The sequence below is a fragment of the Gossypium arboreum genome, chromosome 10 (assembly GCF_025698485.1).
Source record: "Gossypium arboreum isolate Shixiya-1 chromosome 10, ASM2569848v2, whole genome shotgun sequence".
Lineage (NCBI taxonomy): Eukaryota > Viridiplantae > Streptophyta > Magnoliopsida > Malvales > Malvaceae > Gossypium > Gossypium arboreum.
The window spans coordinates 92,393,103-92,414,788 of NC_069079.1; the positions used below are offsets into that span (position 1 = coordinate 92,393,103).

The window sequence follows — 21,686 nt, forward strand, 5'->3', positions numbered from 1 at the left end:
CACAGAAAGGCTAAAAGCCTTGTACAGAACGGCTACAGGCCATATACTTCCTCCGTCCATAACAACCCAACCCCGTGCAATATGTCATGTCATAAATATTACTTGCATGTAAAGTCATACTCAGTACAATCATATATGTAAATCATAAGCACATCAGTTATACGGAACATAAGGGCATAATCTTCATTCTACCATATAGGGGTATTACGATCATTTTACACTACAAGGTTATTTCAGTAATTTTATAAATCGAGGTCTTAACGACCCAATAGAAGGTCCACCGTCGCCTCGAGTGACTTAAGTAACTTAAACAGTCATAACGGTGCAAATAGGCCTAAGGCCTATTACTAGGCCCAAATGGGCCCACACCCTCGTGTGGCCTATTTAGCCTAAATTTATATACGGCTATGTGACCTACATAGCCTAGTCCAATAATTATCACAAATTGCAAATTTGATCCGTGTGGGCCCGCGAGCCCATTGGGCCTACATGGCCCAGAACTACCTAAGTCGTGTGCGCTACATAACAAGTCTATCTACGTCCCACTTAACAGTGAAGTTTACCCACCCGGGCCCATGGGCCTAGGCTCATGAGATCGCTTGTGGTGGCCTTTCTCAACATACGCTCACGTTTCGTGGGCTCAGTTTACCCCACGAGTGATCGCACGCTCGTGAGGCCTCAAATGCCGAAGTTTCAGCTTTTTGGCTTTTGTCGACTTCCAACAAAGAAGTGTATGAATACATACCTGTTTATGAGGACGTGTCGAAGCCCACGATCGCCAGCTTCTCGCCAATTCTCATGTTAGCTTCCCAATGTGGGATTACTTTCAAACATTAGGAAAATTCCTTATTTTTTTATGACCACTTCAATCACAGAGTTCCAGTCCAACTCCACCTCTTACACAGTTCAAACAACAAAATAAATACTCTATTGCACATCCTAAGACTTGAACCTTAGACCTCACAGTTACACAACACGCCACCTTGCCACTACACCACAAGGCTCTTTGTGTCACCATTTTAGCCTTAATTAATTATAAAATCTATAGGCTAAAGTCCAGGTTCCTTTAAAAGAAAAACCAAAATAAATTACAAGAGCCAAGACTTGAACCCAGGCTCCCTTGCAACCTTAATGACGCCACCACCACAGACACATGCTTCCTTGTGTCATTTTTCTACCACAATAATTTAAAAGACCTTCATCCAAGCATCCAGGGTTTTATTCACTTAAAACCAAAATTTTCTACAGCCCAGATTTGAACCCAATATTTCTCCAACACTCCCAAACACTCCTAATCGCTTAACCGTTGCAGCAGACAATCAATTTTTTCATTTTCTTGCACAATTAAATACTTATATACAACCTCCTTACGGACCCATACTCAAGGCCCAATACTTCTAGGCCCAAATTCGGGGCGTTACATAAAATCTAATATAAGTTTTACCTTGTTACGAGTGCGAATGTGTTGAGTGGTCCACTCGATGACATAAAAATGAAAAACGAAACCGAGCTCATGATTGTAGTAGTGAGAGACAACCTCTGATTTTGATTTATTTAGTTTTGTTGCTCAACACATCTCCCGTGCAATGTCGCCAACACGACAGACCCCTAACTGAGTTCGCCAGTTCGCCAATATGGACCCGGTGAGTATGGATCCATCCACCGGTAATCCCAACTATAACTGCACGTCCTCTAAAGTGATGGTACACTCCCCATATAGAAGATGAAATGTATGTGTCTCGGGTCTCCACCTTTCCACAAACGCGCTGATGAGTTTTGGGTCCAACTTGCACCCCTAGCCTATATTGGCCATGTGCAAAAAACCCGCTTCCCTCAAGTAATTTTCAATCAACGGTGATGGAGGACCAAGTAGATTACGGATAAAATATTGTAACACTTTATCTATCGACTATTATAAAAAATATTAATTAAATTATAAAAATTAAATAATATTAAAAAATAAAATTTACCCTTACCATTTTCATTTGGTCGACATAAATATATTTATCATCGAGATGAATTAATTGCCAAACCATTGCTAACACGATTAAATTTCTTATAAATTATAAAAAATAATACTAATTTAGACAAAAATAAAAAATTTAGAGAGTTTTGAGAGCTTTTAGAGAGAAATTTGAAAGAACAATAAAATTGGTGTGAAAAAATGGGTGGAGGGTTTATACTTTTCTTTTCTTGATCGTTGGGCCCAACTGTCAGATTTTTAAACGGCCGTTGGAGGTGACCATTGAGGGATTACACGGCCAAAAGTGCGTCCTCGTCAGTGCTTTTTACTAAAACGCGTCTACATCAGCTCATTTTTGCTTGACACAAGGAAAAAAGTTCTGACGTGAAAGTCTTTTTTTGGGATTCCCCTAAAAACGTGTTTATGTCAGCGCATTTTTGGGATTTTAGTCTAAACCCGCCATTACTTTTAGAAATAGCTCATTTTCGTAAATAATTTCGGAAATGGACCTTTATTGGTACTAAACCCCAAAAAAAAATAAAAATGGAAGAAACGTTTAAGTAGGTTAAATTTTAGTTAATTTGAAGTGTAATCCATGAACTTTCTTTGCTTTGAAATCAAATGATAAGGACACAGAAATTGTTTGAAGCAACAGCTTAAATTTCGAAATCAAAATTGCCACCTTTCTTAAAAAGACACAAATAAGAAAAATAAAAAATCGACCTTCAACATATATACATTTTTAATTATCATCAAAGCATACTAAGACACCTATGTAACCTAAGTTACCTAACCCGACGTGGATGATTATTTTTAATTATCTTTCTTATTTTTTATTAATTAATTTTTCTTGATATTTTCCTAGCACCACAAACCAACGAGGAAAAACAAGTAATTTTTGTTTTAAAAGTAAAATAATAAAAAAATCCACCTAATATCATCATCCAATTTGTCTTCTTCACTCATCCATTTTTCTCTCATCCAAACAACGAAAAAAAGGCTTATTTTTTGAGAATTTTCCCGAGAAAATTAAATCCTTGTCCTTAACCCAGATCCGTAGATCATCACCTCCAAATTCTTGCCGATAAATTAGTTCCTTTTAGATTCTTTTTTTTTTGTATATTCCCTTTATTAGGCAATCAAAATATATTCTTTTTTTTTCTTCATTAATACTGCTAAGTTTTTATCTCTCATAACAACCTAACTTTTTCTCTTTTCTCTACCACCTAGTAAATGCAGCCTGATGATCCCAAAACGCTTGTTTTGGTTCACTGATTAATGGGTATTTAGTAGATTTTCAATAGACTTTATCCCTTTTCTACTCCTTGTAGTCACTAGAAGTAGCGGTTTTTTTTTTTTGAATTTTGGAGGGTTTTGAAAGTATTTTAGAATCTGGGTTTTGAGTTTTGGAGTTGATACCAATTTGGATGGATCTGAGAGTTAGTTCAAAGAGAAGGGTTTCGAGTCAATTTCTCTGTTAAAACTTAAAAAGTAAAAAAATTCAATATTTATGAAGTAGAATAAGAGTTTTTCCTTTTCTTTTTTCCTTTTAAATAAACCCAGTCAGAATAAATCATGGAACATGTTATTGGTGGAAAATTCAAGCTTGGTCGAAAGATTGGGAGTGGATCCTTTGGTGAACTTTATTTAGGTATATGATAACAGTTTTATATATATATATATATATATATATTTGTCTCCCTTTCTTTGCAGCCGTTTACTTGATTCTGGTGTATTTGTTTTGCAGGTGTTAATGTACAAAGTGGAGAGGAAGTGGCTGTTAAGTTGGTAATGTTTGACGTTTTAATTTATTTTCTTTTTCGTTTAAACCCAAGCAGTTCTTCTATGTTGATGAAATCGAAGAAAATGAACTAAGGATTTTCTGCTTTTATTAAGTAGTTTACTGATTGCCAATCAAGCCTGGCTGAAATGGTAAAGGTTGAGGGCCGGGAATTTTGATGTTTTATGTTCGAGTCCCACCTTAAATATCATCTGTAGGTTCTTTAGATATATTCTGGATTTAACTTTTGTTGATGGGGAATTTGCTCCTCTTAGAGAAGTCTTCGAAGTTTTGTCTTCTGAGCAGACAACTTGGACGGTTAATGTATTGTCCCTGTGTCGGGATTTTGTGTCCACCCTCCGCGGAGAGCTGTGTTCACGGAGGGGGTGCCTCAGTTGGTGAGACCACTACCTGCAAGACACGGGATAAGGGCTAGTATTGCGCATGTGAATAATTATAGATACTTAGGCATGCCATAGCTTGAACCACCAATCTTGGTCTTCTATACAATTTATAAGCAAACATGGTACGACTTGAGTTGTAGTACAAGAGGTGTTCATGAGCTAGGTTGGGTTGGGTTCAGTTGGGGCTAAGCATGATGTTAACACACTTCATGCTTGTCCAAGCTTACCAATATTTGTAAATGGCTCATCCAAGCCCATTTTAGGCCTGTCATTATTTTTTAAAAATTTGAAAAAGTATGTATTTATATTAATTTTAATTTAATAATTTAATAATTTAATTTTTTTTATTTATTATAGTTTTATATATAGTTATAAACTTTTTAATGTTTACATTATATTATTATATATTACTATAGATTTAATTATTTTTGTTATAAATTACATTATATATAAAAATAGCATAATATAAAACATTTCAAACTTGAAAAATGGGCCAGGTCGGGAGCTTGGACTTTGAATGCTCAAGCTCGAGCCTAGTGTTTTTGCCTAAGCCCTTACAAATTTGAGGTAGGCTTTTGGGCCGCCTAGGCCAATGAATAGGTCTCAGTGGTACCATGTACCCCAACAAGTGACCTATATGGCATAGGTTAGGGGGTCAAACCCCAGTAAGGGTGAGACACTCAGGTTGCCACTTGTTGGGTGTACACCCACTTACGATCAAGGCGCTCCCGGCTTTGTGAACTAGGCCCTTAGGGCAGCCGCTTGTGGCATGCTGGCTTTTAGCAGAGCACGGGAGACAATGCCCTCTCCTGGAGGACAATACCTTCAGTTGTTAAGGGACTGGATTGACTACTTGGCGGATGACACTTTGAAGACTTCTCCCTAAGATTTCTTTTAGTTTAACTCTGGAAATATTTCAGTTTTCTCTGTATATGATTTTGTATCAATTTGGTTTTAGTTTTGGATAGTCAAACATATATTATTTGTGATTGTACTTGTGAACTCAGGAAAAGAAAAAAAAATGTTTTACTGATTTGGAGCTGGAGTACATTTCTGAAATTACTACAAATTGCTCTGAATATAATAATAGGAAGCTTGCAGGAGAGGTTTTTTTATATGTTTGTTTTTTCATTGAGAAAAAGAGTCATGTTAAGAATTTCTTTGACCGTGATTTGCTTTGAATTTTGCTGCTAATATAGAAATGGATCCATCAATTATTTGCTGATGGTTCTGTATCATCTGCATAAGTGCTTACGAGAATTTCTCCAGAAGTTCAGTTGTTAGATTGTAGTTATGCTTATGTTGTTTCTTTTTCTATTTGATATTTTTAATTGAATTTCATAATCTTGCTGATGTTTGAAGTGTTGAATCTGTTATTGATTTGTACTCTCTTTGTTTGCCCAGGAATCTATCAAGACCAAGCATCCCCAACTTCTGTATGAGTCAAAGCTGTACATGCTTCTTCAAGGAGGGAGTAAGTTCTATCGCTCTCTCTTATGTATCCATCTATTTTCTTACTATTAGTTGGAGCCCATAACTAGTTATTCTTTTTCTTACTATAAGTTGGAACCCATAACTAGTTATTCTTACTTTCTTTTTCATGTGCAGCCGGAATTCCTCATTTAAAATGGTTTGGAGTTGAGGGTGAATACAATGTTATGGTTATCGATCTTCTTGGACCAAGCCTAGAAGATTTGTTCAACTATTGCAATCGGAAGTTTTCTTTAAAAACAGTTTTGATGCTTGCAGATCAGTTAGTAAGTATACTATCTTTTTAGGGAAACTATAATTTGGCTAGTTGGCTGCCTTGCTTATACATGTTCTCTCCTTGGTTCAGTTAATCAGAGTTGAGTATATGCATTCTCGCGGTTTTCTTCATCGTGACATAAAGCCCGATAACTTTTTGATGGGTCTAGGGCGCAAAGCAAATCAGGCATGTTCTTCTGTTTATTCCCTGCATCTATTTGCGCATGCAGTTATTAGATTTGTAAATAGATGATAAGGCATGAGATTGTGTTGACAAAGCAGTATCTTTCGAGTCACTGATTCAATAAGATGTCCTAGTATGCATTGCTTAATTCCATTGTTTCCCTCTTTTCACTGCAGGTATACGTAATTGATTATGGTCTTGCAAAAAAGTTTAGGGATCTTCAAACACACAAGCACATACCATACAGGTAAATATTTTTGATGTTTTAATTTATAGAATTTGATATTTCCTCTCGTAGAGTATTTCGCAATTGACCCCGAATTAGAGAACTCTAAGCTTGACTTTATTCTTCTGGTAATAGATTTAATAACCACGAGTTTCATATGAAAAGGCTATCTAGCTTAGCCGAATAAGTGATGGTTAAAATTTTCATTATTTTTATTTGCCACTTCTCAGCATACATAAAGTATCCATTTCATTCCTAGACTTAGAGTGCCTTGTAAACAATTTGGTTTTATGATTAATTGTTGACATAATGACTTATTTGACCTTCCAATTTTATATAAAAAATCATTTTAGCCCTCTATTCAAATTTTTGCCTCTTTTAGCCCTTAAACTTGTGTTGTTTGTCAAATCACCCCAGAATGGATAGAAAAGTTAAACCTTTGCTAATGTGGCGTACACATGGATTGCCACATTAGCAATTAATTAAAATTTTTTAAATATAAAAAATTAAAAAAGGTATAAAAATTATTAAAGATATTTTTCAATTTTTTAAAAATTAATTAGTTGCTAACATGGCATACATGTGGGTGCCACATCATCAAAGTTAATAGACGTCAATATTTCCATCCATTTTGAGTGTGATTTGACAAGCAATACTAAAAGAGATGAAAAATTAAATTGAGGGCTAAAATGAATTTTTTTATAAAGTTGGAGGGCCAAATAAGTCATTACCTTCATTATTTTACAAAAATCTTTATACTTAAATTTAGCTTCATCTATTAGTTTTCAATTGTTCCAATAAGGATAGCTCATATGTAGCTCTGTCCTCATATTGGTAGTATTTCTTATTCAATGTATACCTTTTTCAATAGCCACGGATACTCATTAAGTTTTCCCTTTTTTTGGTAGGGAAAATAAGAATCTTACAGGAACAGCTCGATATGCAAGTGTTAACACTCACCTTGGAGTTGGTAAGGAACTTACTGCATTTAATATGCATATGGGGTTTACTTTCAGCCAACAGTTGTTGCTTCAGACTATTTTGGCTTTATATATGATCCGACATGGCCTACATAACTTGCAGAGCAAAGCAGGAGGGATGATCTCGAATCTCTTGGTTATGTGCTTATGTACTTCCTCAGGGGGAGGTTGGTAGAACTAGTAATTGGTTGCTTACTTCACGGATCTTTTAAATGTTGAGACTTTGTTTCTTTGTTTTTTGCTTCAGCCTTCCATGGCAGGGATTGAAAGCTGGCACCAAAAAGCAGAAGTATGACAAAATTAGTGAAAAGAAGATGCTTACTCCCATAGAGGTAGCATTACTTGCTTGGTTTTGATAGCAGTGAATACTCTTATACAAATATTTGAGACCAAAAAAGAATAAATTGGTTATTCAGAAGTTGAACTTTTCAAGGTTTCCTGCTAGTTATCTTCATTTCTGGAAATTGGGGACTGAATGTGCCTGATAAGTAATGTCATTTTCAGGTCCTTTGCAAATCATATCCTTCTGAGTTCACATCATACTTCCATTATTGTCGATCACTACGATTTGAAGATAAACCGGATTATTCATACCTGAAGAGGCTGTTCCGAGACCTTTTCATTCGAGAAGGTTAACTTGTTATTCTACCTGTCACCGTTCGAATATACTCACCATTATCATTCTTCACATAAATTTTCTAGAGATCTTTTATCATGAAATCTGCTTGACTGTGGTCTCAAAGTTATTGATTTTGACAACTAACTCATGCAGGTTATCAGTTTGACTATGTATTTGATTGGACTATACGGAGATACCCACAGGTTGGCTCTAGCTCAAGAGCTCGGGTCAGTGATCTTTTAACTTGCTGGCCTTGATTTTCTTGGAAATATTAATTTTGATTCTCCATTAAGGATTTTTATAGTATGTTTATTTGCCATTCCTCAACAGCCTAGCCTGAAGCCAGGTTTAAATCCCCCGGGAGTCTCTGCTGAAAGAACAGAAAGGCCTTCAGGTCTGTTCCTTTTCACAGCCTGGTTTGAGAATAGAAGAAAATCTAACTGTTGAGTATTTTGTTCGACGTGTCTGAATCAGCCAACTAACAACTCTTATCACGTTTTTTATTATCTTTAGTTGGCCAAGAGATTGGAGAAAGGTTGTCTGGCACTATTGAGCCGCTTACAAGACGCATTGGTTCTGGGCAGGGTTTGCATGGTGATCAGTCTAGATACATATCTGATGATGTGCCGTCATCCAAGGATGTGGTGAGTTTCATTACTCCATTTTCTCTCGAAAATCACTTTCTTTCTAGGGAGTTGAACATTTTCTGCCTTTATGAATCATTTGCCACAGAAGTTAATTATTTTCTTTTCTCTCCTTCAGCAACCTGATTCTGAAAAGGTTCACTCCTCCTCAAGAAATGATAGTTCTTCAAAGAGGCCTGTCGCAACAGGAAGCCGACTGGACTCCTCTGGTGAGCCTAACGAAAATCGGTCTGGCAGATTAGTCTCAAGCAGTAGTCGCCTGTCAACAACTCAGAGAATCCTCCCTGGGTTTCAATCCAAATCAGCATCTTATACTCGAACCTCAGCCACAAGAGGTGGTCAAGATGATTCCCTTCGGAGCTTCGAGTTCTTGACAATTGGGAGTGGGAAAAGGAAATAAATTGAACATGCATCTTGTAGGAAGGATTTGCTTGTTTCGGAGGCACACTTATTATCTGATGGAAATCTCGGCACTATAACGGTATTTACGAGCAGTTACTAGTATGTATATCGGTGGTCATGATTTGGTTCCAACCATGACAGTCTCCCTGGAAAACATTTTCAGTCCTTCCCCATGTACCCCGTCAGTATACTTGGCATTATGATGCCTCTAGTCAGTAAAGTAATAGAAATGAGCTTCATCCTAAGTAATTGTCCATATATTTTCAACATTCTATCTGTAATAAACACTTGATGTTTCTTTCTTTAATTAGAAGCATTAAAAGAAATACATATATATATATATATTATGGCAAAGACTTTCCGCCTTCAGGTATCATCTGCTATATATAGATACACATTAGGAATTCACTTACACCATCCAATCAATGAATTTATCAAATATATTTATATTTTCATGTATGTCAAATTTTGAATTGATTCTATGCTTTCATCAAATCGTTTATATTAATATATATTTAACAGTTATAAATTATTTATATAAAATGAATAGTTAAAATTTTTAATTGATATCAAATTTGGTATGCATGATTCATATGAATGGAGATGGGTATATTCATATGAATGGAGATGGGTATATGATCTATATAAATGGAGTATGAAATATGATAGTTAAATTGTTAAAATATTAATTGCCTAAAGAGGTATAAAGAATATAAATTAAGTTTTACACTAATGCAAGTGGATTTCTCATATATATATATATATATATATATATATATATATATATATATATATATATATATATATATATATATATATATATATATATATATATCCACATAGAGCATTATTTGTGTAAATGGTTTATCCTTGTGAAAAATCCTCCATACCTTTATAAACTACACTAGTGGTCTTTAGGTCATCTAGTTATGGTGGAATTTGTTTTGTCATTCAATTACAAAGTAGATGAATCAACTGGAAATCATAATTTTTTTTAATTACAAATGCACATGGGTTTTGATTTTGAAAGTGAAAAGTAAAGATTCAAATAACTTATCGAGATAAATGTTAAGATCTTGAAAAAACAAATGGAGAAATTAAGTCGATGGGAAACTATAGCTTAAACCTTTAAAGGGAAATATGAAACGAAAAGTTGTAATAAAGAAAGCAAAAGAATTGGGAGACAAAAAACTTAAATTTTTTTTCTAAAAACTTCATATTTTTTTTGTTTTATATTTATAGTTTTTGATAATTTTTAGATTTTCTTATAAATATTATTATTTTTTTTTTTGAATTTTTAGAATTAAAATTAAATTTAAATTTAAAAATAATTAATATCATATCGAGATAATATCTAAATGTTGAGGGTTAGTTTTTTTTTAAATTATAGTTAAATTGAGATAAAATGTAAAAGTTGAACCCTAAATTTAATATTATTTAAATTTAAACTGTCGCCTTACCCTCCCATTCAAAACTTAATGAAATTTAATAGAAAAGGATTAAAAACAAACCCGATTAGTTGGGAAATCATTTTAAAATTACTTATAATTGGGTAAAAAAAATCAACCAGAGTTAGGTGAACACAAATTTTTTTTTCCTTCAATATAACTTGTTTTAGATATTGCTTCATCTTTCCAAATTTGTATGTATGGGATGGTTTTATTGAGTTAAAAGATTGCAATATAGTTGTTTACCTACTATACCAAATCATGTATGCTTGTTTTATAAAACTTTTTATAAAAAAAAATGTTAACTAGATAGGTTTGGTTGAGTGGAAGAATACAAAAAAGAATGAAAAATGAAAAAAAAAAGAAAATGTGAGAGAAGTGTCTATTAATTTGAAATTATGCATTTTACAAAAGTGTTCTTTTAATTTGTCAACTCTATTAAATAAAAGTCTAGAACACTTATATAGAAAGAAAAATTATATTTTTCATATTTTTACCCTTCAATCTTTTATTTTTCAACTTTTTTTCATTCTACTAAACAAAACCTTAAGAGTTCGTTTTAGACATTACAATATTTTAATTGATTTTAAAATATCAATATCAATCAAATAAGGTTATACCCTTAATATTTTTATTTACTTATTTTACTAGATATCACCAACTGATTGCAACACATGTCAAGTAAATTATTTAGTTGGTTACCCAATTTTTAGAGCGCTTTCATTTTGGTCACCTAAAATAAAATCCTTACAATTTCATCGTCCAATTTTTAGGACGTTTTCATTTTAGTCTCCCAACTGTTAAATCTCTAACAACAATTAGATTGTACACACTACATCATGTTTATACTTTCATTTTAGTCACTTAACTTCTAATTCACTTTCATTTTGGTCACCCAAAATTTTTTTTCAATATTGAAATTTTAAATTTCAAAACATCAAAATCAATTAAATAAATTTTTGAAAAAATTTTATCCCTTGGTAATGCCAACTAATTTGTTATTGTCATATTGAAATTAATTAAATTAATTAATTTAATCACCTTCTAAATTTTAAATTTTTATTTTATGTTTCTAGATTATGCTTAATGAAATCAACTCAAATAACTTTATATTTAATAATTGTCTCTGAAAAATATAACTCCGGATCTTCCATGCTAAGCTAAAAGCAAAGAAAAATCCTTGCAATTAGTTAAAGTAATTTGTAACAGCCCGATTTTCAGTGATGTCGGAAAACAGCAGTTCGAGACCACCAAATCTGATGAGTAAGCTCGTAAATTTTATTATTTAGCATTTACAAGTCAAATGTGGTTCTAGAAAGATTTTTGAATTAATAATTTGAGTTTTATAAGGATTTATTAGGTCAAGTGGTTTTAGAAAATGAGGTATCGGGACCTCATTTCTATAAACCGAGTCGTAAATATTTTTATAAATATTTACAGAGTGTCATTAAGATAGTATTAAAGTTTCGTTAGAAAACTTTAACGTTTTGATAGTTAATCAATTAAAAAGGACTAAATTAAAGAAGGTGCAAAACTTGCTAATTAAAGAAATAGTGATTTAATAGCCCAAATGATAAATAAGGGAGGACTAAAAGGGAAAATAGACACACATGAGATGGATGAGGCGGCATAAACAGAAAAAAATAATGAAATTAGGTGATTTAAGGGCAAAATTGGAAATAAAATAAAATTAAATAGCCGAAAAAATATTTTAATAGTTTCTAGATCATTTCTTCTCCATTTTTCTGTCCAAAAACACCATTGAAGAGCTCTTAAAGCTACTTTTCATATTTTAGCTTCATGTGAGTTTAATTCTTGCATTTCTCTTGTAATTTTTGTCTTTTTAAGACTTTTACAATTAGGTCCAACTAATCTATTTCATTAGTTTTTGATTTTATTATAAATTTTGAAAGTTACCATTCATGAGTACTGGATATTTTGATGAAATAACATGGATTTAGAGCTTTAATTTTGTTGTATGATAATTTTACATAGTAATTTTGTTAGATATTAATTTTAGGACCAAATTTTGAAAAAATTAAATATTAGGGTTTGATATTAAATTTCTGATTATCAAGGGGTGTATGATAGCCTAGAATATTTAGATAAATTATCAATTACGAAAACTTAGTTCATTTGATAGACAAATTAGTTAAGGACTAAATTGCAAAAGTTGTAAAAGTTTGAGGTAATTGTATAATTTCAAAAAATTGAGGAGTATTAATTGTGAATTGAGTTGAGACTGAAATATATGCTAATTAATAAATAATTTTATATTTTAGATCAAGAGCCCATAGACACTCGTGAAAAAAGAAAATTAGCAGAATAATCTCTAAACTTCTGCAAATCTTAAAGTTTAACTGTACAAGCTTACCTGGATTAAATTGTAAGATTTGCAGAAGTTCAGGAATTATTCTGCTAATGAAAATAAAAACAACTTAAAAGTTGTGATTTAACTCAGGTAAGTTTGTACAGTTAAACTGTGATTTTAACAACTATGAACTTGTGATTTCATTAAGTTAGCAAACGGCAAATGTTTCATTAGGGGGGAAGGCATTTAATACGTCCATGATTGTCAACACATGCACACACAACATGACTTATAAGTAAGCTCTTGAAATATACTAATTTTTTGAAAAGTTATTTGTGTTTAATGAAATGAGACTTCAAATATTAAAATGAGACAAAAATAGTATTAAAATAAAATAAATATAATTTAAAAATCAAATAATGAATTAAGCGAAAGAAAATGCCAGCACCAAAGAAACTATGAGTACTCATACGAGGGGAACAGTGAAGAATGACAAAAGGAAAGTTGAGAAAGAAATGCTACCAATAGTTCTTAAAACTTAAAATGAATGGGTTTTGAAAAAAAAAAATCCCTAGAAATTAAAATACGTTTTAAGAAAAATAATTTAATCGCATGAAAATTAACTAAACGCATAAAATGGGTTTAAGATGATTTACTCACCTTTGTATGACCAAACAGAGAAGATCAGTAGAGAGTTTTTTTATTTTTTATTTTCTGGTTAATATTTTTATTTTTAAATAAGATGATAAATAGAATAATTTTGATACTAACCAAATTAAAACTTAATCAATGATCTACTAATGGTGAAGAGAAATATTTTGTTGTAGGTTATAAAATCAAACTACAAAATATAAATATCTATGTTAAAAGAAAATACCATTTCTACCAAATTGTTAAATATCTGTATGTGTCTTTTTTAATAGGTATTAAATTATATATTTATTAAGTTGATTGAGTCTTAGTTTGATTGATATAGATATCGTTATTAATGCATTTGAACGCGGGTTCGAATGCGCTGAAGTTCATTACTCTCCTATTTATAGGTTAAGGAGGGTTATGGGTAATTTTAGGCATTATATTATTAAAAAATATAAATATAATTAGAATTTATAATAATTTTGTTAAAAAATTTACATATCTATCAAACATGATTATTTGCCAGATAGGTAAGACTAACATAAGTATTTTTAATTTAATTATATAAATTTTGAGATAAATTCATTGAATTATTTTTATTTAAAATAAATTAATTACTACTATAGTATTCTTTCATATATATCGAAGCTAAGCTGTAAGTGAGACAAGTTGTCATGTTGAGAATATAACATTTAGATAGTTCAAAAATGTCTTTTTTTAATTAAAAATAAGAGAAAATAAAATAAAATAATTGAAAAATATATAATTTTAAATTAATATACATATCTTTCTCATTTTCTTTTCTTTCATCATTTCAATTTGAAATGATTAATTTTTATACATTAGGATAAAAATGATTATCTCTTCTAATTTCTTTCATTTTTTTTACCAAACACAATCAAAATTTATTTTCTTCGTATTTTTACTCCTTCTTCAATATCTTCACTTTTTCACCTAACCAAATACAATCTAAAATTGAGATATGCTAAAGGAAGAAATTTTATCCTACATATGGTGACTTATGTCATCTAAGATTGAACTAAAAGGAATGCTACAAATCTAGAAAATGGAATAATATCATAAAAGTAATTACGTTCAAATCTTTCATATACTCCGTTCACTTTAAAATTATATTTGAAAATAGTAGGTTTTTAATTAAAAAATTATTTGAAATATCAAATTTTATTATTTCATTATTTTAGTTATCTTAAAAAATTATAGAAAGTGATTATTCAATATTTTTAACAAATAATATGTTATCTTTTAAAATATTAAAAATTTGGGAGTTGTATTATAATTATATAATTATTGTTTATTATGGAAATATACAATATTAAAAGTATTTTGTAAGTTTAGAAGTAATTTATAAGTTTCATTTTATTTTTGGTAAAAAAAAGAAGAAGAGGGAAGCCACTAAGCTAATTAATTACAACCAATCTCCGAAACTCAACACCCAATCTCAAAAACTCAACACCCGCTGTGTCTATCAGTAAAACACCGCCAAGCCCACGAGGAGGCTCTTAAAAAATACAGAGACCTTCAGTCAATGACACACTCCATTTTTCCAACCAATTTGCATCAAAATTTCCCTTTCGCTAAATATAAGTTTTGGAGTTGTGTGACTCAAATTTCTGTTAAAAAATAAAATAAAATAAAAGTAAAATCCGTATAGAACTACTTTTCTTCTATTTGATATCAATTGTACAAGTAGAATCCGTATAGAACTTCTTACCTTCTATTTGACATTGATTAGAATAATGTTTTTCAACCTATAAATAGAAGTAATTTAAACTCCTCTTGTATCATTCTAATTTCAACATTAGTGAATTTTCTTCTCCTCTGTCCGTGGTTTTTTTTTTCTGAAAGGGTTTCCATATAAAATTTGTCTTTGTGATCGTTCTATATTGCCATTATCGACGTTCAATTTTTACAAACTGGTATCAGAGCTTTTCGGGTTGCTTATCTCGATCACGGTAATGAGGACATTGAGGTATGATATTTCGCTGTTGGATTGCAACACTAGATTCCTGTCATGATAGATAAAGATGCAGACAGTTCTTGCATAGATGGATTTGGAGGATGCCCCTGTTAGGGATAGATAAGATACCTTCGACATTGACGGATGAAGATAAGAAGTGTAAAGATCGAAAGGCTTTAACACAATTATATCTGCATTTAAGGAATGAAATTCTACAGGACGTGATGAAGGAGAAGACTGCCGCTGTAGTATGGGCAAAGCTGCAGTAGCTATGCTTGTCGAAAACCCTAAGTAGCAAGTTGCATATGAAGCAACGTCTTTATGCTCATCGTTTGGAGGAAGGTACGTCTGTGCACGAACACTTAACTGTGTTTAAATAAATTCTCTTAGACGTAGAGGTCATGGAGGTTCAGTATGATAAAGAAGATTTAGGGTTAATTCTATTTTGTTCATTGCCCCTGTCTTATTCAACCTTTAAAGATACGTATAGTTGTGAATCTCTCACAGTTAATAAAGTCTATGCTTCCTTAACCTCGTATGACAAACATCTTGTGGTTGGATCTTACTATTAGGGAGACGGTCTCATTGTTCGTGGGAGATAAGAACGAAATACTGATGATAATTGTAGGACACATGAATTCTTATTGTAAATCTAAGGGTAGATTGAGATATTCAAATAGAGGTAAAACCTGTAACTTCTACAAGAAAAAAGGGCACATTAAATCTAAGTGCTATAAGTTGTAAAACAAGATCAAAAGGGAGACTGCGAATCAAAAGAGAAAACAACTAGAACAATTCAGTGAAGCTGATGTTGTAGAAACTATAGCGATGGTGAACTCCGAGTTGCTTCTACCGACAACTCTAAAGTGAGCGAGGAATGGATCCTCAATTATGGTTGCACCTTCTATATGAGTCTCTATTGGGATTGGTTTACAATATATGAACTAATGTCTAAAGGTGTTGTTTTGATAAGAAATAATGCTTCATGTAAAATTGCATGTATTGTCATGATCAAAATTAAGATGTTTGATGGAGTCGTCATAACACTTAGTGGCGTACGACATGTACTAGAATTGAAGAGAAATTTGATTTCGTAGAGTACTTTTGATTCAAAAGGGCACAAGTACATAGCTGAAAGTGGGGTTCTGAAAATTAGCAAGGGGTCCCTCATTATAATGAAGGGCAGAGAAAGACTGACAAGTTATATGTTTTGTAAGGTTCTACTGTTATTGGTGATGCAACCATCACTTCCTCTTCCTTGTTAGATGACAATGTTACTAGACTTCGGCATATGCGTCTAGGGCATATGAGTGAGAACGACATGACATAATTAAGCAAAATAAGACTTCCTGATGGATAAGGCATTAGCAAACTGAAATTTTGTGAGCACTGCGTTTTGGGGAAGAAAAAAAGAGTTTGATTCACCAGAGGAATCCATAACATGAAAGGAACGCTAGATTATATTCATTCTAATCTTTGGGGACCATTTAGAGTGCCTTCGAGGGGTGGAACTAATTATATGTTGACAATCATTGATGATTTTTCCAGAAAAGTGATGTGTTTTTCGTGTTTAAGGCTTGGAAAACTATGATCGATAAGTAGAGATAAATAAAACACCTTTGCAGAAATAATGGCTTGAAATTCTGTTATGATGAGTTTAATGAATTGTGCAAATTAAAAGGGATTGTGAGACACTTGGCAGTTTATCATACTCCATAGCAAAACAGTGTTGTAGAACAGATAAATAGAAAAATCATGAAAAAGGTTCGATGCATGTTTTCGAATGCTTGTTTACCGAATTTGTTTTGGGCTGAAGCGGCCTCTACTGCATATTGTTTGATTAACCAGTCTTCGTTAGTTGCCATTGAGAAAAAGACTCCATAAGAAGTATGGTCTGGTAATCTTGTTGATTATTTGGATTTGAAGATTTTTAGGTGTCTTGCGTATGCTCATATTGATAATGGGAAATTGGAACCTAGATCCATTAAATGTGTTTTTCTTGGTTATAAGGTTGGTGTTAAAGGATATAAGTTATGGTATCATAAAAATAGAAAGCTTGTGATTAGCAGAGATGTTATTTTTGATGAAACTATTATGCTACCTAGCTTATCTCTTAAAGACTTTTCAAATAAATACCAGTAAAAGTAGATGAAGCTTCAGATTGATCCAGGATCTACAACAAAGTCTACTCCTCAAGTTAGTATAGAAACTTAGAGTAGAGTTGCTTCTTCACCACAATATTTGTAATAGCCTGATTTAGGGCCTAGTCAGAATAGTAATCTCAGGACCACAAATTCAGAGTTTAATAAATTATTTTATTATTATTTTGGAGTCATTGCATGTTTATATTAGTGTATGAAAAAAATTGGTGAGTTAATTTTGACGTTCGTGAGCTCAATTGAGAAAAAAGACTAAATAACATAAAGTGCAAAAGTCTTAAAGTGCAAAATTCTTTAATTGGGAGCCTTTAAAGGGAAAATATACCCCCTAGGGAGGCATGGCCAGCCATAGGAGACAAACTTGGTCAAAAAGTCTAAATTTGGTCATTTTTCCCAATTATGAATTGTAGAGTGCCTAGGTTGATAAAGTGACTAAATAAGTGCATTTTATTGTTATACATCAAGAAATACCGAATTTGAACCTAGATTGGGGAAAGCCAAGCAAATCGACTAAATCGACTAGTCGCCACATTTTGTAATCTGAGGTAAGTTGTTTGTAAATAATTCAACTACATTGTTATTATATGTGCTTGAATTAAGATAGCATGAATTACTTGTTTGTGGAAATAATCGTGTATGATGAATATTGAGATAGTAGGACTCCCGTTTGAACCTTAGGAAATAAATCGGATCTTCAGGCCATGACATTCGGAATGTTTGTGTGCTAGTGTAAGACATGTCTGGGACATGCATCGGCCACATTATGAGAGCCAGTGTAAGACCATGTCTGGGACATGGCATCGACATTGAGACGAGTGCTAGTGTAAGACATGTTTGGGACATGCATCGGCCTCGAGATGTAACCCAGTGTAAGACATGTCTGGGATATGTATCAGCTACGAGATGTGTCAGTGTAAGACCTTGTCTGAGACATGGCATCGGCACCTGCACCTATGTTTGAGGCTAAATGAGTATTCGATAATGTTCCAAATGGTTCAACGGTGAATGTATAATTTCAAGTTAACAAGGAAAGTATAACCGTGTTGCGAGTGGTATAGGTACCTATATGTTATGTATGAAATGTGAGCTCAATATATGCTATGTGAGGTGTATTGAATATTGATGAGTAAGTTTGGCGTATGCCACTTGTGTATTATGATATTTGTTGATGGATGATCAAGTTATGTTGTATATTTATTTATGTGCAACTTACTAAGCTTTATGCTTACTCCCCCTCCTTTTCATTTTCTTATAGTGCCGCCTATCTAGCTCAAGGATCAACGAGAATCAAAGATATCGATCACACTATCAATCAAAGCACTCAGTATAGTTTGATTTATATTTTTGAATATGGCATGTATAGAGAACTAGACTTGTGTTTTGTGTCATTATCAATTTGGCCAAATGTGTTGGTTTGGGATAAATCTCTCATTTGTATTAAGCCTTGAATGATGGCTAATATTCTTTTTGATTTATATACAAGATGTTATCTTCATCGATGAGTAAAATGCACTCATGGAATGTTGTTCATTGTGGCTGATGTGGTTGCATGAGTTAGCCTTGCATTGGCTTTAGTTGATTAATGTGTGGATTGTGTAAGTAAGGGTGGCAAAGAGGCTTGGTAAATAGCCTTGTATTGTCCACACAGGTAGACACACGGGCCTGTGTCTAGGCCGTGTGTGACATACGGTCTGCCTTATGGGCGAATGGTCCTGCCGTGTGTTCCCTGCACATAAAAATTTTAGGTCAGTGTGCATGATAGTAAACACACGGGCAGAGACACGGCCGTGTGTCTCAGCCGTGTGAGGGACACAGCCTAGCACACAGACGTGTGCCTTGGGCGTGTGTCATTTTGGGGATGCTGACGTCAGAAACAGAATGTCCATGTTTTTGCACACGGGCGTGTCATGGCCGTGTGAAGGACACGGGTGAAGCACACGAGCGTGTGCCAGGCCGTGTGAAAACCCCTGTAGGTATGCATTTAGAATAAATTCCACACGAGTGGAGGACATGGGTGTGTCCCTATATTGCTTAGGCCATGGGAGCCACACGGGCCATCAACATGACCATGTTGAAATGGCCACATGGGCGTGTGCCATGTCTCTAAGATAAATTTCTATAGATGGTTTAAAGGCCCTGTTGATCTCGAATAGTTCCTAATGGTCGATTAGGGGCTCGTAGGCCCATAACAAGAGGTTTAAAGTAGAAATTGAAAAAGTTTTAAATTGGACCGAGTCTGGGTGACTTGTGAACTTTTGGGTGCATGAGATCGAGTTAGGTAATGCCTCGTATTCCGCTCCAGTGTGGGTTACGGGTATGGGGTGTTACAATATTATATTTCCAGGAACAAACCTAGAAGAGAAATTAAACCTCTAAAGAGGTACGCTAAGGCTGATCTAGTTGCTTATACTTTAAATGTGGTTGAAGATATAGATGCAAATCAAGAGCCATTTACTTATTCCAAGGCTATTAGCTATGAAAATTCAGGAAAGTGGATGATTGCCATATAAGAAGAGATGAAATCGTTCCATAAGAACAAAACATGGGATATATGAAGCTTTCTAAAGGTAAAAAGGTTGTTCATTGTAAATGGGTGTTCAATGTAACACCCCATACCCGTAACCCACACCGAGGTAGAGTAAAAGGCATTACCCAACTTAATCTCACGCACATAAACAATCTCGAGCCACCACGACTCGGTCCAAATTAAAACTTTTTCAATTTCTACTTTAAACTACTTATTATGGGCCTACAAGTCCCAAATCAACCATTAGAAACTAATTGAGGCTATTCCGAGTCCTTAAACCAACTATGAAATTTTTTTTACCTTTAACACAGGGCACACACCCATGTGGAAGGGTAACACGCCCATGTGACTATCTTGACATGGTCGTGCTGATGGCCCTTGTGGCTCACATGGCCTAGGCACCTAGGGACATGCCCGTGTCCCTTACCTGTGTGGAAATAATTTATAATTCACACCTATAGGGGTTTTCACATGGCCGAACACACGCTTGTGTCAATGGCCCGTGTCCCTCACACGGGCACGACACGCCCATGTTCTATCCCATGTGCAAAAACATGGACATTCTATTTCTGGCGTTAGCATTCCCAAAATGACCCACAACCATGGCACATGCCCGTGTACCAGACCGTGTCCTCCACACGACTGAGACACACGGCCGTGTCTCTGCCCGTGTGTTTATTACCATGAATTCAGACTTGAAATTTTACGTGCAGAGGACACACGGCCAAACTACAAGCCCATCGGGTAGACCGTGTGTTACACACGGCATAGACACACGCTCGTGTGTCTATCCGTGTGGACAATATAAGGCTATTTACCAAGCCTCTTTGCCACCCTTACATACTTGGATTCATACAAATACCAACCAATACCAAAACACTCACAAATCAAATACCAACTAAGCCGCAATAGATATTTATTCAACCATGAAAATACATCTTTTATAAATCAAAATGAATGTTAGCCATCATTCAAGGCTTAATACAAAATGAAGGGTTCCCAACCCAAGCCATCACAATTGACCACTTCTCAAAGACACAAAATTTAAGTCTAATCCCCTATACATGCCATATTCAAAAATACAAATCAAACTATACCAAAAGCTTTGATTGATAGTGTGATTGATATCTCTGACTTCTGTTGATCATTGAGCTAAATAGGCGGCATCGTTACCATCTATACAAGTCACATATTATATAATGAGCTCACATCTCATACGTACCAATTAGGTACCTATACCACTCAGCACAAGGTTACACTTTTCTTCATTAATCTAAAATCATAACTCTCACCGTTGAACCATTCGGAACACTATTCGATATTCCATAAGCCTCAAACATGGGGTAAGTTGCCGATGTCATGTCCTAGACATGGTCTTACACTGGCTATTATCATCAAGGTCGATGCCATGTCTCAGACATGGTCTTCCACTAACTCTTGCGCATCTGTGCCGATGCCATGTCCCGGAAATGGTCTTACACTGACACATCTCGTAGCTGATGCATGTCCCAAACATGTCTTACATTGACTTTTGTCTTGAGGCCGATGCATGTCCCAGACATGTCTTACACTAGCTCACACCAGTGACCCAAATGTCATGGCAAGAATATCCTATTTACTTCCTAAGGTTCCTATGGGAATTCTACTATCTCAATGATAATTACACTTTCTCAATTCAA

The 21,686-nt window shown here is 33.8% G+C and overlaps 1 protein-coding gene across 1 annotated transcript; it reads left to right on the top strand.

Annotated features, from left to right (window-relative positions):
• Window positions 1-2,707: 2,707 nt before the first annotated feature.
• LOC108489519 (casein kinase 1-like protein 10) lies at window positions 2,708-9,302 on the top strand. The gene is made up of 14 exons (XM_017794128.2): window positions 2,708-3,614; window positions 3,711-3,751; window positions 5,552-5,621; window positions 5,756-5,904; window positions 5,985-6,080; window positions 6,254-6,324; window positions 7,212-7,273; window positions 7,387-7,450; window positions 7,531-7,615; window positions 7,788-7,914; window positions 8,056-8,129; window positions 8,233-8,296; window positions 8,416-8,546; window positions 8,665-9,302. Exons 1-14 carry the CDS (start codon window positions 3,539-3,541, stop codon window positions 8,944-8,946), a joined length of 1,392 nt encoding a protein of 463 aa, XP_017649617.1. The 5' UTR covers window positions 2,708-3,538; the 3' UTR covers window positions 8,947-9,302.
• The last annotated feature ends 12,384 nt before the right edge of the window (window positions 9,303-21,686 follow it).

Coding starts and splice junctions, on each gene's coding strand:
- LOC108489519 (XM_017794128.2), top strand. CDS start 3,539: ATGGAACATGTTATTGGTGGAAAATTCAAGCTTGGTCGAAAGATTGGG. Junction 3,752..5,551: donor AGGAAGTGGCTGTTAAGTTG/GTAATGTTTGAC, acceptor TTGTTTGCCCAG/GAATCTATCAAGACCAAGCA. Junction 5,622..5,755: donor CATGCTTCTTCAAGGAGGGA/GTAAGTTCTATC, acceptor TTTCATGTGCAG/CCGGAATTCCTCATTTAAAA.